General features: G+C 45.2%; 1 protein-coding gene across 1 annotated transcript in view; it reads left to right on the forward strand.

Annotated features, from left to right (window-relative positions):
- Positions 1–14,224, forward strand: part of LOC144504906 (amino acid transporter heavy chain SLC3A2-like) — a 74,878-nt gene that overhangs the window by 33,085 nt on the left and 27,569 nt on the right. The window contains exon 4 of the mRNA XM_078230655.1: positions 13,406–13,816. Within this exon, the coding sequence (XP_078086781.1) occupies positions 13,406–13,816 (411 nt within the window). The remainder of the gene's footprint in view (positions 1–13,405; positions 13,817–14,224) is intronic.

Genomic DNA, 14,224 nt, shown 5'->3' on the forward strand with positions numbered 1-14,224 from the left:
GAGCTGTACAAAGTATTCCAAGTGTGGCCTTACCAATGTCTTGTACAACTTCAACAAGATGTCCCAACTCCTGTATTCAATGTTCTGACCAATGAAACCATGCATGCTGAATGCCTTTTTCACCACTCTGTCCATCTGTGACTCCACTTTCAAGGAGCTTTGAACCTGTACCCCTAGATCTCTTTGTTCTGTAACTCTCCCCAACACCCTACCATTAACTGAGTAAGTCCTGCCCTGTTTCAATCTATCAAAATGCATCACCTCGCATTTATCTAAATTAAACTCCATCTGCCGTTCGTCAGCCCACTAGCCCAATTGATCAAGATTCCATTGCAATCGGAGATAACCTTCTTCACTGTTCACTATGCCACCAATCTTGATGTCATCTGCAAACTTACTAACCATGCCTCCTATACTCTCATCCAAATCATTAATATAAATGACAAGTAACAGTGGACCCAGTACTGATCCCTGAGGCACACCGCTGGTCACGTCTCCAGTTTGAAAAACAATCCTCTACAACCACCCTCTGACTTCTGTCATCAAGCCAGTTTTTTTATCCATTTAGCTACCTCATCTTGGATCCCATGAGATTTAACCTCATGTAACAACCTACCATGTGGTACCTTGTCAAAGGCCTTGCTAAAGTCCATGTAGACAACGTCAACTGCACTGCCCTCATCTACCTTCTTGGTTACCCCTTCAAAAAACTCAATCAAATATGTGAGACATGATTTTCCACTCATAAAGCCTTGCTGACTGTCCCTAATCAGTCCTTGCATCTCTAAATGCCTGTAGATCCTGTCTCTCAAAATACCTTCCAACAATTTATCCACCACAGATGTCAGGCACACCGGCCTGCAGTTCTCAGGCTTTTCCCTGCAGCCCTTTTTAAACAAAGGCACAACATTTGCCACCCTCCAATCTTCAGGCACCTCACCTGTGACTATCGATGATTCAAATATTTCGGCTAGGGGACCCGCAATTTCCTCCCTAGCCTCCCACAATGTCCTGGGATACACTTCATCAGGTCCTGGGGATTTATCTACATTGATGCGCTTTAAGACTTCCAGCGCCTCTTTCTCTGTAATATGTACACTCCTCAAGACATCGCTATTTATGTTCCCAAGTTCCCTAACATCCATGTTTTTCTCAACAGTAAATACTGATGAGAAATATTCATTTAGGATCTCATCCATTTCTTGTGGATCCGCATATATATGACCTTGTTGATCCTTAAGAGGACCTACTCTCTCCCTAGTTACTCTTTTGGCTTTTATATATTTGTAGAAGCTCTTTGGATTCTCCTTTGCCTTATCTGCCAAAACAATCTCATGTCCCCTTTTTGCTCTCCTTATTTCTCTCTTAACTCTACTCCTACATCCCCTACACTCTTCAAGGGATTCACTTGATCCCAGCTGCCTATGCATGCCATGTGCCTCTTCCTTCTTCTTGACCAGGGCCTCAATATCCTGAGCCATCCAGGGTTCCCTACTTCTGCCAGCCTTGCCCTTCCCTCTAAGAGGAACATGCTTACCCTGAACCCTGGTTAACACACTTTTGAAAGCCTCCCACTTACCAGACGTCCCTTTGCCTTCCCATAGACTCCTCCAATTAACTTTTGACAGTTCCTGCCTGATACCAAAATTGGCCTTGCCCCAATTTAGAATTTTAACTTTTGGGCCAGACCCATCATTCTCATAGCTATCTTAAAACTAATAGAATTATGATCACTGGTCCCAAAGTTAGCCCTCACTAACACTTCTGTCACCTGCACTTCCTTATTTCCCAAGAGGAGGTCAAGTTTTGCCCCCCCCTCTAGTCGGGCCATCCACATACGGAATGAGAAATTCCTCCTGAATACACTCAACGAATTTCTCTCCATCCAACCCTCTAGCAGCCACTATCCAATAACTGCTAAAAAAAAACCAATGAAAATCTTATTATACACCAGATCCTCGTTGGAGCCATCAATGCCATATAGTTTCACTGCCTGTCTGAGGAAGACCATGCAAGGCCTTACTGGTGTCACTGCTTATGTGCATGGTGATGTTGATGCATGCACAGAGGAGATACTGGCTGGTTGAGGTTGTGCACAATGGAATGATGTCATTTGTTTTCTGCACATGCACAGATGCGCAGCATGTGCCACTAGTAGAAGACACAGAATGGACTTTTCGTGTTTTCCAGGACCGCTGGTGGGATCTTCCTGGCTCGCTCATCCCACTGCTAGGTAACCTGCCATTGTGGGAGGAGCGTCACTTTTCGGCAGCAACTATACAATCCACCCACAGGAGTCCTAAACAGCTGCATTGCATTATTCCCACCTGGTCTGAGTCAGAAGTATCACAACACCAGGTTAAAGTCCAACAGGTTTATTTGGTAGCAAAAATCACTAGCTTTCGGAGCGCTGCTCCTTCAGCGCTCCGAAAGCTAGTGATTTTTGCTACCAAATAAACCTGTTGGACTTTAATCTGGTGTTGTGAAACTTCTTACTGTGTTTACCCCAGTCCAACGCCGGCATCTCCACATCATGAGTCAGAAGGTCAGGCAAAAAAGATGCAGCTACATTTTGGTGTAAGTAAATAGGAGCAATGTGGCAATCTGACTGTGATTGCCATTTCATGGAAGTGGCAGTGCAGCAGTTCCTCATTGCTCCATGGAAATTAGTCAGTGTACTCAAAGTCTTGGAGTGGAGTTTGAACAAACACTCATCTAACTGACACAGAACCAAGATTAATGTTCTTAACCCTGCTTTCTAGATTCCAGTAAAATAAATTAATGTTTTAAAAATTTCCATCAATCCCTGGTCCTGCCTATGGCAGGAGAAAAGTAATTTTAAAAAATGGACTCCTGCCAGCTATATAATTAAATATAATGTTTCTTTTATTTCATTATTGTACTACATCATGGTGCAGCAATTTTCTGCTTATTAATGATTTGGGATGCAATATTTTTACTTAAAATTATTTAAATTACATTTATTTAATTAAAATATAGGAGCCATACATTACTTAATTTAATTGATAAAATTATACGAAAAATAAAGACTATTTAAGAGAATTTAGTTAAGGCATTTATAAATGTATGCTGTATTAAATGCCTACCATTGCAATCAAGTTATTACTATTTTAATGATACATTTTAAACAAATTCCATTAAATGTCTACTACCTCTATTTAATTTGCAAATACTATAAAAAATATCAATAAATGTTTTCTGCATCCATTTTACAAAAACATTTACTGACCAAGCCTGAATTCCTCACACATGACTTCTGTAGCAAGATAGGAAATCTCGTGTGAATAATGCATTTGAATTGTTAAAAGCTCCACTAAAAGAAGAGTCAGCCTGTCTTACAATCAATGAAGATAACTTAGCATGTTGTGATAGAAAGTGTGACATTGCAAAGTTAAGATAGCAACAGCTCTTTTTTTCAGGATATCCTGATCTGCGTGTACACAGGAGAAAAATAATTTATGTTGAGTTTATGTTATGGCCTGAAGAGTGCACGTGCCAAGTATGAGCAAGTATATCTTTTTCCTAAAAATTCTCAGGAGGAAATTTGGAATTTCAAAGAATTAGAATTACAATGTACAGCACGGAAATCTGCCATTTGGCCCAACTGAACCATGTAGATGCTAATGTAGCACAAAAGCCTCTCCTCCAACCGCACCGCCCCTTTTCACTCAGCCCTGTCAGCAAAACTTCTATTCCTTTCAGGTTCATCTTTAGCCAACTTCAACTTCAATGAATCTTTACTATTTACCTCAATTACTGGTAATATATTCCAAATTCCTTCTATTCTTTAAGTAGAGAACTCCTATTTATTTAGGACTGTATTGTATTTACAGACACTCATTTTGGTTTCTCCCACAAGTGGGAAACATCTTCTCCACACCTATCCTATCAAGAAAACTTTGCATAATATTAAAGATCTCTCTCAGTCTCTATCCTCAGTATTCTCTTTCCTTATAGAAAATGACCCCAGCCTGTTAAATCCTTCTTACTGGGTATAACCTCTCAGTTCTGGCACCATCTTTGTAACTATTTTTGTGCCTTCTCCAAATGTCATTATATCCCTTTTACAATCTGGAGACCAGAACAGTGCACTCCAACAATGGTGTAACCAAGGTTCTATGTAGGTTTAGCAAAACTTCCCAGCTTTTCAGTGCTCGTCCTCCAGATATGGAATCCAATGCTTTCTGTGCTTTTTAAAGATCCTCTTAACCTGTGCGCTACTTTATGTTTTGTGTACCTGTACCCTGACTCTGTATGCTCCTCTTACATATTATATGCCCTACAAGTTACTAAAGTCTTATTGTACTTTTCCAGTCTTACTCAGTATTAACTATACTTCCAATTTGGTGTCATCTACAATTTTTGAAACTATTTTTAATTCCCAAATCCAAATTTTATAAATAGTGGTCTTCAATGGTCCCCACTGATCCTCATGGAAAAAATTGCACTTTTGCCATTCTGAGTTGCGACCCTTAAATCCACTCCCTGGTTTCTGTTTTGTAACTAGCTTGTTACCCATTCTGCTACCTGTACCCTGATTTCACCTTAGTCATTAGTCTACTATTTAAGATCTTTTGAAATTCCCAATATATTATGTGGTAACATGGCCCATTTGAAAGGGTAATCCTTTGCGGTCCATGTGATCGGGCCAGACCCCATGGAGAGGCTGCGTGGGAAGCTGAGCCAATTGGGAGGAAGGGCATAAGACCATAAGACCATAAGACATAGGAGCGGAAGTAAGGCCATTCGGCCCATCGAGTCCACTCCACCATTCAATCATGGTTGATTTCAACTCCATTTACCCGCTCTCTCCCCATAGCCCTTAATTCCTCGAGAAATCAAGAATTTATCAATTTCTGTCTTGAAGACGCTCAACGTCTCGGCCTCCACAGCCCTCTGTGGCAATGAATTCCACAGACCCACCACTCTCTGGCTGAAGAAATTTCTCCTCATCTCTGTTCTAAAGTGACTCCCTTTTATTCTAAGGCTGTGCCCCCGCGTCCTAGTCTCCCCTGTTAATGGAAACAACTTCCCTACGTCCATCCTATCTAAGCCGTTCATTATCTTGTAAGTTTCTATCAGATCTCCCCTCAACCTCCTAAACTCCAATGAATATAATCCCACGATCCTCAGACGTTCATCGTATGTCAGGCCTACCATTCCAGGCATGTGTCCTAAGATAGGGAGGAACCTCAGTTGGAGCCAGGGAGGATGAGGAGAGCACACTTGTGTATTAGTTCTGTCAGATCCTTATATTATATCTATAATATATATATTAAAATATATAATAAACCGTTCCTTGAAGCCACAATGAGTCACCTTTGAATTTACTTCACTGGCAATGAGGATAAACTACATCAGTTATCAGGAGATCACATTGTGCAGTTAGAAGGGGAAGGGCATGATCATAGAACCTATGAAGAAACAGATATAAATGCTCTAAAAATGCCTTTAATCTTGAAGATTGAGCCATTTGACCCAGAAGTTGAGAGCTGGGGCCAATATATTGAAAGTTGTGTTATTTCTTCATGGCTAATGAGATTACAATGGAGGGGAAAATGAAAGGTAATACTACTCAGTCTGTGACCCACAAACTTACAGCCGAGCGAGGAGTCTAACATCATCTGACGCTACAGACACAAAGGGCACAATTTTACGATCTTGTCCCGCCCAGCGCTTGGCGATTCGAGGTGGTAAGATTAATTGCAAAGAGATATTTCAGAAATATACCCTATTTCACGCCATTTCCCATCTTACCAGCCACTTTTCCCAGGGGTGAACAGCTTCGCTCCGAAAATAGGCGATACGTCAATTTGCATGCATTTGAATGCATTTCAATATCATTAGCGAGTGCGGTATGCATTTGTTTCCCCTCTACTTGCATTAACCACCTTGTCAGTCAGAAGTCACACTGGCGAGAATTGCAGCTGCTCTATATAAGTGAGTTTCAGGTGCAGCAGTGACAAAGGCGAACAAGGAGGTGAGTATCACTGAGCACCAGTCTCCGGGGTGCAATGGGGGCGATCTCACCTGTGGCCATGATGTGGGCTGGGAAGCTTGCATGGGTGCGGTGGCTTGGGGTTTGTGCTGGTCTGGGGTTCCAACGGTATAAAAGTTGGGGTCTGATGTTGCAGATGTGTAGAACGTTGGTTCGGCCGCATTTGGAATACTGCGTCCAGTTCTGGTCGCCACACTACCAGAAGGACGTGGAGGCTTTGGAGAGAGTACAGAGGAGGTTTACCAGGATGTTGCCTGGTGTGGAGGGGCTTAGTTATGAGGAGAGATTGGGTAAACTGGGGTTGTTCTCCCTGGAAAGACGGAGGATGAGGGGAGACTTATTAGAGGTGTATAAAATTATGAAAGGCATAGATAGGGTGAACGGTGGGAAGCTTTTCCCCAGGTCGGTGGTGACGTTCACGAGGGGTCAAAGGTTCAAGGTGAAGGGGGGGAGGTTTAACACAGATATCAGAAGGACATATTTTACACAGAGGGTGGTGGGGGCCTGGAATGCGCTGCCAGGCAAGGTGGTGGAGGCGGACACACTGGGAACGTTTAAGACTTATCTAGATAGCCACATGAATGGAATGGGAATGGAGGGATACAAAAGAATGGTCTAGTTTGGACCAGGGAGCGGCATGGGCTTGGAGGGCCGAAGGGCCTGTTCCTGTGCTGTATTGTTCTTTGGTCTTTGTTCTTTGGTTGGGGGTCAGCACTGATGTGGGGCTCGTGTTGTGCACATTTGACCAGCTACTGAACAACGCCCAAGGAATTGCATATGAGGTCGACCCTCCAACTCCACTGAAGTCACCATGGTGACCCTGCCATCTGTCTGCTGGACAGGCTCTGTGGCTGACTGCTGACATCCCATCCCAGGTCTCACTAACAGAAATGAGCAGCAGCTATGTCAGCCACTGCTCCAATCAAGGGAGCTCGGCTCGTGTTAACACAGCTCCTCACACAACATGAACTCCACAGTGCTGCCCTCGATGGGAACCAATCTCGTGCTAGTCATGAGGATGCTTCTCCCCTGTCTGTCGAACTGCAAGCCATTTCTGGAAGCCACTGCATCAGATGGCCAGGTGGGTGTACCCATGTCTATACTTCAAGGGTCCCCAATGGGGGCCCCAGCGCAGCCACTCGTATGCCCTCTGTGCCCCCAATGATGAGGAAATGCAGTAACAGTCACCAACCTGTCAAGGTGGCGAGGGCACCGGGATTGCCGCCGTCCACACTCATTGGGATACAGGTTGCTGGGAGGGAATGTATGAGGTGGATAGATAACCTCACGAACTTTATCTCTTCCCTCCCTCCCCCACCAGAGTAAAAATGGATTTTGGCATGGAGCCAATAGACCCAATGGTCATTCTTGTGGCTGCTGCTGCTGTGGAAAAGAGATAAAGTTCGTGAGGTTATCTATCCACCTCATACATTCCCTCCCAGCAACCTGTATCCCAATGAGTGTGGACGGTGGGGATGACTGGGCACTGCAAGGTTAACCCAAGCCAGAGGCTGTAGTAGGAGGACAGGAACCTGCCCAGTCGGGGGCAGGAGGCAGGCGCCCATCAGCCCAAGGAGGGTGCCAGGGCACAGAGGAGATGGACACCCTGGCAGTTCAGTACATGCATGTCCTTCAATGAGCTGATGGATGCCGTGTGCCACCACTGGCTTCGGTTGAACAAGGAGATAGTGTGGCACCTGTGTCAGGTCCTTGCGGACCTGGCACCTTGACGGATAGTGGAAGACCCTCTCCCGGTGGTGGTGAAGGTTACGACAATCTTAAACTTTTATGCAACTGGGTCTTTCCAGGTCACCAGCAGGACCTCTGTGGGATCTCTCAGTCCTCCACAAGTATGTCCGCGAGTTAACAAATGCCTTGTTCACCTGGGAAGACCAGTAAATCAATTTTGACATGTGCCAGGCCCAGCAGGAAGCCTGGGCTGCAGGCTTTGCTGTCATCGCTGGCATGCTGAATGTACAGGAGTCTATCAATTGTATGCATCCCTCAAAACATCAGGTACTGCACTTTGTAACAGGAAGAGGTTCCACTCCCTGAATGTGCAGATTGTGTGCGACCACCAGATAGATGGTGGTGTGCGCCCAACACCCAGGCAGGGTGCATAATTGCTTCATCCTGTGGAGCTCTGACATCCCCGACATTTGAAGACCAGCTCAGGCTGCCAGGATAGCTCGTGAGTTATAAGGGCTACTCACTAAGGGCTTGGCCAAAGACTCCAGTGTGGAGGCCTGAGACCAATATAGAGACCTGTTCTAATGAGGCCCACGCTGCCACCCAGTGCATTGTCGAGTGGTGCATTGGGCTCCTGAAGATGCGATTCCGCTGTGTGAACTGCTCTGGCGGGGCCTTCCAGTACAGCCTCCTGAAGGTCTCCCACAACATCACGGTCTCCTGTGCTCTCCATAGCTGGCCACAGCAGCAGAGAGATTTCCTGGAGGAGGAGGAGGTCAAGCAGGAGGACGCCCCTGAGGAGCACGGGGCCCATGAGGATGTGGAGGAGGAGGAGGGCAAGGAGGAGCCAGGGGGTGGAGGACATGCGTGGCAAGGGTCCGCAGGGCAAGGCAACGAGGGAAGCCTTCATGGCCACAAGGTTCAACAACCAGGAAATGTACAATCCACCACCTCCCTATCCCCACCCTGTGGAGCGCAAACCCCCAAACCCTTGTCACAACCTGCACCATGAGTCCCATTCAGATCACACCTTGTGTTGGCCCTGTTAATGAGTTACTGGTCCAGGCAGGAGGGTGATGATGACTCGCAATGTGGCACGGTGTTATGCAGCCCCAGTGCCAGACAAGTCTGACTCCTACCTGTTCTATGACCACACACAGGCATATGGGCACACATCTGAATGAGGGTCAGGAGTTCAGCCATCTAATACCCACTTCAATGCCCTGGGGGGTGGGGGGGGACTGGCTGTGTGACACAATGGGCCCACAGGGCACCCACTATTGGGACATCTTGGGATGAGGGCTTGGAGTCCCACGCCAGCCAGGGGTCTGGCACAGGTATTGGGAAATGGGGGTCGCATACTCAATAGGCCAAAGGGCCTCTCCCTCGCAGAACAATACCCTCTGGGTAAAGTCAGGTAATGGTCATCCTTGTGGTTGGTGATTAGTCATAGCTGTGGGGTGCAATAACATTAAGTGGTGATATTTAACAGTGCAATAAAACAGGTGTTTGTGATTCTAAACAGTGCCTATTGTCCTAAAACTAACTGGTGCCCTTTGGTGACCCTATAGCTTCCTAATCTTACCCGGCCTGCTGCTACGTTGAGGTGTTCTCCCCAGAATGTACATCGGAGGTGGAGGCGGTCAGCTGCGTTCTGTGCCCTGTGGCCTGTGAGGTCCTTGGCGCGCGTTCCCTGGAGGGCTGGGATCTGGAAGGCCCCAGTCAACTTTCAGGTGGTACGGACATATCCATGCCACCCTATTCATCCCACTGCCCATGAGATGCATTGCTGTCAGGAAGGGGGGATTCAGAAGGCCTAGTAACGGCTAGAGTCTCCCAGATGAAAGGCCCTGGCATGGACTCCAGTGCTTCCACCTCCTTTGGGTGCCCATTGTCCCCTGGGTCACTCCATGGGATGGCAAAGCAGCTGGAATGAGCTCCAGAAGCCCTGGCGTCACCTGGCTCTGCCAGTCCTGGAGGCCCAACTGCATTAACCCCACAGTGTTTGAGCCCTCGGCGATGGGCCTCTGAATCTGGGCCAAACTTACAATGCCTGCAGCAAGTGCCCTCTGAGACTGGGCCAAGCTCTGCAGCCCTCAATGATGGCCCGCTGTGACTGTCATGTTCTCGAAGCCTGCAGCCGTGATCTGCTGTCTCTCGAGAATGCTCCCGAGCCCCTCAGCCATGACTCACTGTGTCTCGGTCATGGCCCACTGTGACTTGTGCCTTGGACCCTACCACCCATGACAACCATTTCCTGACCCAAGTTTTCCAATACGGATGCCACCTTGTTGGCCTGGGCACCACGCAGTGCTGGCAATATCTCCTGCACCTACAGTCTGAGGGACTCCTCCCAACAACCTCGCAGTTCCTGAATGTTGCTGACAGCCCCTCTTGCATTCCTTGGCTCTGCTGCTGCATCTCCAAGGGAGAAATAATCGCAGCGGCCTGGCACCTGGCTTGCTGCCAGCTGATTCCCAGCCTCCGACACATCCCTGCGTGCCCGAGGCCTTGAACGTTCCCACCTCCACCCGGTGTATGTCAATGGCTGTGTCGTGCGCACCAGAAAGTGACCCAGAAGCCTCATCATTAATTTGTCCCACCATAGTAATAGTATCTGTGTTGGTGAATTGTGGAAGCCTCTGTCAATTGGCTGGCACTTACCTTGGAGCCCTCCTCGAGACCTTCCTCTGAGGTTTCCTCCGAGCTGTTGTGGGGCATCTCAGCAGAAGCAGCAGTGATGCCAGCCAGGCCGGGTGTAACAGGGTTATTTCCTGCAACAAAGAACACAAGGTTCAATGCAAAGGAGGGGCAAGCACCTGGGCAGCATGCTACTTAATTGAGAGGAATGAAGATTTTACTAATGCTCATTTCCTGGTCGCACACCGACCTGGCTCTTGCTCATGGTCCTGTCCTCCTCCTCCCCTGCTAGAGCAAGGGCTCTCTCCTCAAAGGGAGTGAGGATTTGCAGATCTTGGCCCCCACTTTCAGTTTGCTCCCACTCCCTCCTGTTATGGGCCAACCTCCTGTGGGTACAGAAGGAGGGGTTGAAACCCTGATGGCTGGAAGGGTAAGGGATCTCGGTGGTGTCGGGAGTGGGGGAAATTGGGTGGCATGTGTCTGTTAATGTGAACCCTAGGCAACAATGGTTTCAGAAGCCGAGGAGGAAGAAGCTACTGAGGAAGATGTTGACCACAGTTGATGAGTTTGCCTTTTGCATCTGCCTGCCCGGATCCCAAGCTCCTATCCAGTGCCGAGTTGAGACATTCTCCCCAGAGTCCGGAATGTTTGGAATGGGTTAACAGTCACCTTCCACTTAAGTTCTAAATTGGATGTTAATCATTTAATAGAAGTCACTGCAAGGTGATAGGTGGCACTGGGTGTTCGGGAGAATTGTATGTGGAGTTGCATCAAAGAAATAAAGGTAGTTTATGAAGAAGCAGAACTCATGTCTCCTTTACTGAACTATAACTGAGAGGCTCAAACAGTGGTAGCAGAGGATGGTTATTGGTTTCAAGTAAAGGGTTGCAAGTTACAACTTTTCTGGAAAAAAAGGAGAAGTCTTCACTCAAATTCTAATCAATAAAGGAGTATGAGGGAGACAACAAAATGGCTGAACCTGGAGTAAAAGTGTCAGGCTATGGCTATCCACCATTATTCTCAGACACTGAACCTTATGACCTATGGAGAAGTAAAGTCATCATGAGGACTAAGGCAACCGCTATGGGGAAATGAAAACAAGGAATGGCTTTGGCTCTTTCCTTACCACAGAGAAGTAAAATTTGTCAAAAAGTATTTTCTGAATTGGATTTGGAACATTTGGACTCGGAGGAAGGTCTAGATAATTTATTAATCTTTATGGATAAGATTTATCAAAAAGATGACCTATTAAGTGTGAATGAAGCTTAGTACAATTGATAATTTTTGGAAATCAGAGGATATTTCTAATGTGATGGAATTTAACAGACTATATATAAGGCTGCAAATACACCGCCTGGAAATTCCACAGTCCATGTTGGCATTTGTTACTGTGCTAAACTTACAAAAATGGGTAGGGTCCTGGTTTTGACAGAAGTTAAGTTTGCAGACAAAGATACCTTATATGATCAAATGTTAGTGACCTTCAAATTTTTTTTAGGGAAACGTTCTATCCCCATGGCTTTTCTGACACAAATGGGTCAGTACAAACAGACAGTGGCAGATATGCAGTTAATAGGATGGCAAGATCGTAAAGGCACAAGCCGGCTACGGGAATATGGCAGAAGATTGGGATTCAGAAATTACGAGGATAGAAATTTCTGTAATATCTACAGCAGGAGGAAGGATTTGGAGAGGGGTAACAGAAAAATTAATCCCAGAAATGTGCAGGGTATGATTAATCAGTGTTTTTGGTGTGACTCTAAATTTCATTATGCTTTCAATTGTCCGGAACGATCAAATAGAATGTTTGAAGCTAGACGTGACACATAAGAATCGGAAGAGGAAAAGGATAGTGACCAGAAAGAAGGCATTGTCTTAATAACGAGAAGTTTTACCCCTGTAATGAAAGTTTTGGTTGCAGAGTCTTTTAATTATGCTGTATTGGACAGTCGTTGTATACCTACTGTGTGTGGAATTGACTGGTTAAAACGTTACCTGGACTCTTTAAATGCTGAAAATAAGATCAAGGTTAAAGAATTTGAAAGTTCCACTAGTTTCAGGTTTGGAGATGGTAATACCCTGAAGTCACTGAAAAGAGTGGTGATCCCTTGCAATATTGCCAGAGTGAATCATTTCATTAGCACAGATGTTGTGTCAAGTGAGATACCTTTTACTTCTGAGAAGACCATTGATGAAGAAAGCACACATGAAACTGGATATGGAAAATGATAAGGCAATAGTTTTTGGAAAAATGGTGGACTTACAATTGACACAGTCAGGACACTATTGTATTCCGTTAATGAAAAATAATTTTTCGGATAATGAGGTTAAGGAAGTGTTATTAGCATGTGGAAATGGGACTTTAGCGATGAAAAGCTCATTGTATTGAAGCTGCATCGGCAATTTGTGCATCCATCTCCTTGGAGGCTGCAAAATTTATTAAAGGATGCAGGTGTAAGAAATGAGCACTATACTAAACTTATAGAACAGGTCAGTAATCGGTGTGAAGTTTGTAGAAAGTACAGAAGGACACCATCACAACCGATAAAATCTCTGGCCAAAAGTTGAGTTTCTAATGACGTTGTGGCCTTGGACCTTAAGATCTGGGAGAAAGCAAACAATATATTCATTTTGCATTTTGTAGATTTACTGACCAGATTTAGTCAATCAACAGCTGTGTGTAGTAAAGGAAAGAGTAACCCTGGATCAGACCATGGAAAATGGATTGGGACAGGAATGGGGCCACTGGCAAAATTCCTTACAGACAATAGGGGAGAATTTGCTTACGATGAGTTTAGGAATATGTGTGAAAAAATGAATATCATAGTCATGAATACAGTTGCAGAAAACCAATTTAGTAATGGAGTGTCTGAGAGGAACAATGGTAATAGATGACATGCTCCGGAATATTTTGGCAGATCAACCAAATTGCAAGTTAAATTCAGCCCCAGCATGGGTAATACATGCAAAGAATTCATTGCAGATGGTTGGGGGCTGTAGTCCGTATTAATTAGTATTTGGTAGAAATCCTAAATTCTGTCCATTTTGAATGACCAGCCTCCAGATTGGGAAGGGACTACAATTAGCTCTGCCTTTGCTGAGCATTTAAATGCATTGCATATAAGTAGAAGAGCATTTTTGGAAGCAGAAGTCTCTGAACGAATTCGCAGAGATTTAAGGCACAATGTACGGCCATCAAACACCGTTTTGCAGCAAGGAGACATAGTATACTATAAGGGAGACAATTTTAATGAATGGAAAGGCTCAGGGAAGGTTATAGGCATAGATGGCAAAACAATTGTTTTGCAATATGGTAATCCGACTGTTAGGGTACATTCATCAAGGATAATGGGTACAGATTACAAATTTGCAAATTTAGAAAGAGCAGACAAACATGATGAGGAACAAGGGTCATCTGAAACTCTCATGTTACAGAATTATGAGGATCAGTTACTTGAAATAGACAGGGTATCTGTAGAGGAATATATTATTTCTGATGAACTAGAACAGGCCATTTTTTTCTAAAGGACAACTGCCAAAGGTTGGTACAAAAGTGACTGACTTGCCTGAAGGATCTAGTCAATGGAAGGATGCAACTATCATTAATGAGAGCAGGAAAGCCCACTAGAAAATATAAAAGCTGGTTGAATATACAAAATACTATATTGACTGGGACTCACTTAGTGCTAGGGGCATGGATGGGACAGAGTTTGTAAGGAGAATCTAGGAGGGCTGCTTGAAACAGTATGTAGATAGTCCAACTAGGGAAAGGGCTGTCCTGGACCTGGTATTGGGGAATGAGCCCAGCCAGATGGTTGATGATTCGGTAGGGGAGGAGTTCGGGAACAGTGACCACAATTCAGTAAGCTTTAAGGT

The sequence above is a fragment of the Mustelus asterias genome, chromosome 15, assembly GCF_964213995.1.
Source record: "Mustelus asterias chromosome 15, sMusAst1.hap1.1, whole genome shotgun sequence".
Taxonomy (NCBI): Eukaryota; Metazoa; Chordata; class Chondrichthyes; order Carcharhiniformes; family Triakidae; genus Mustelus; species Mustelus asterias.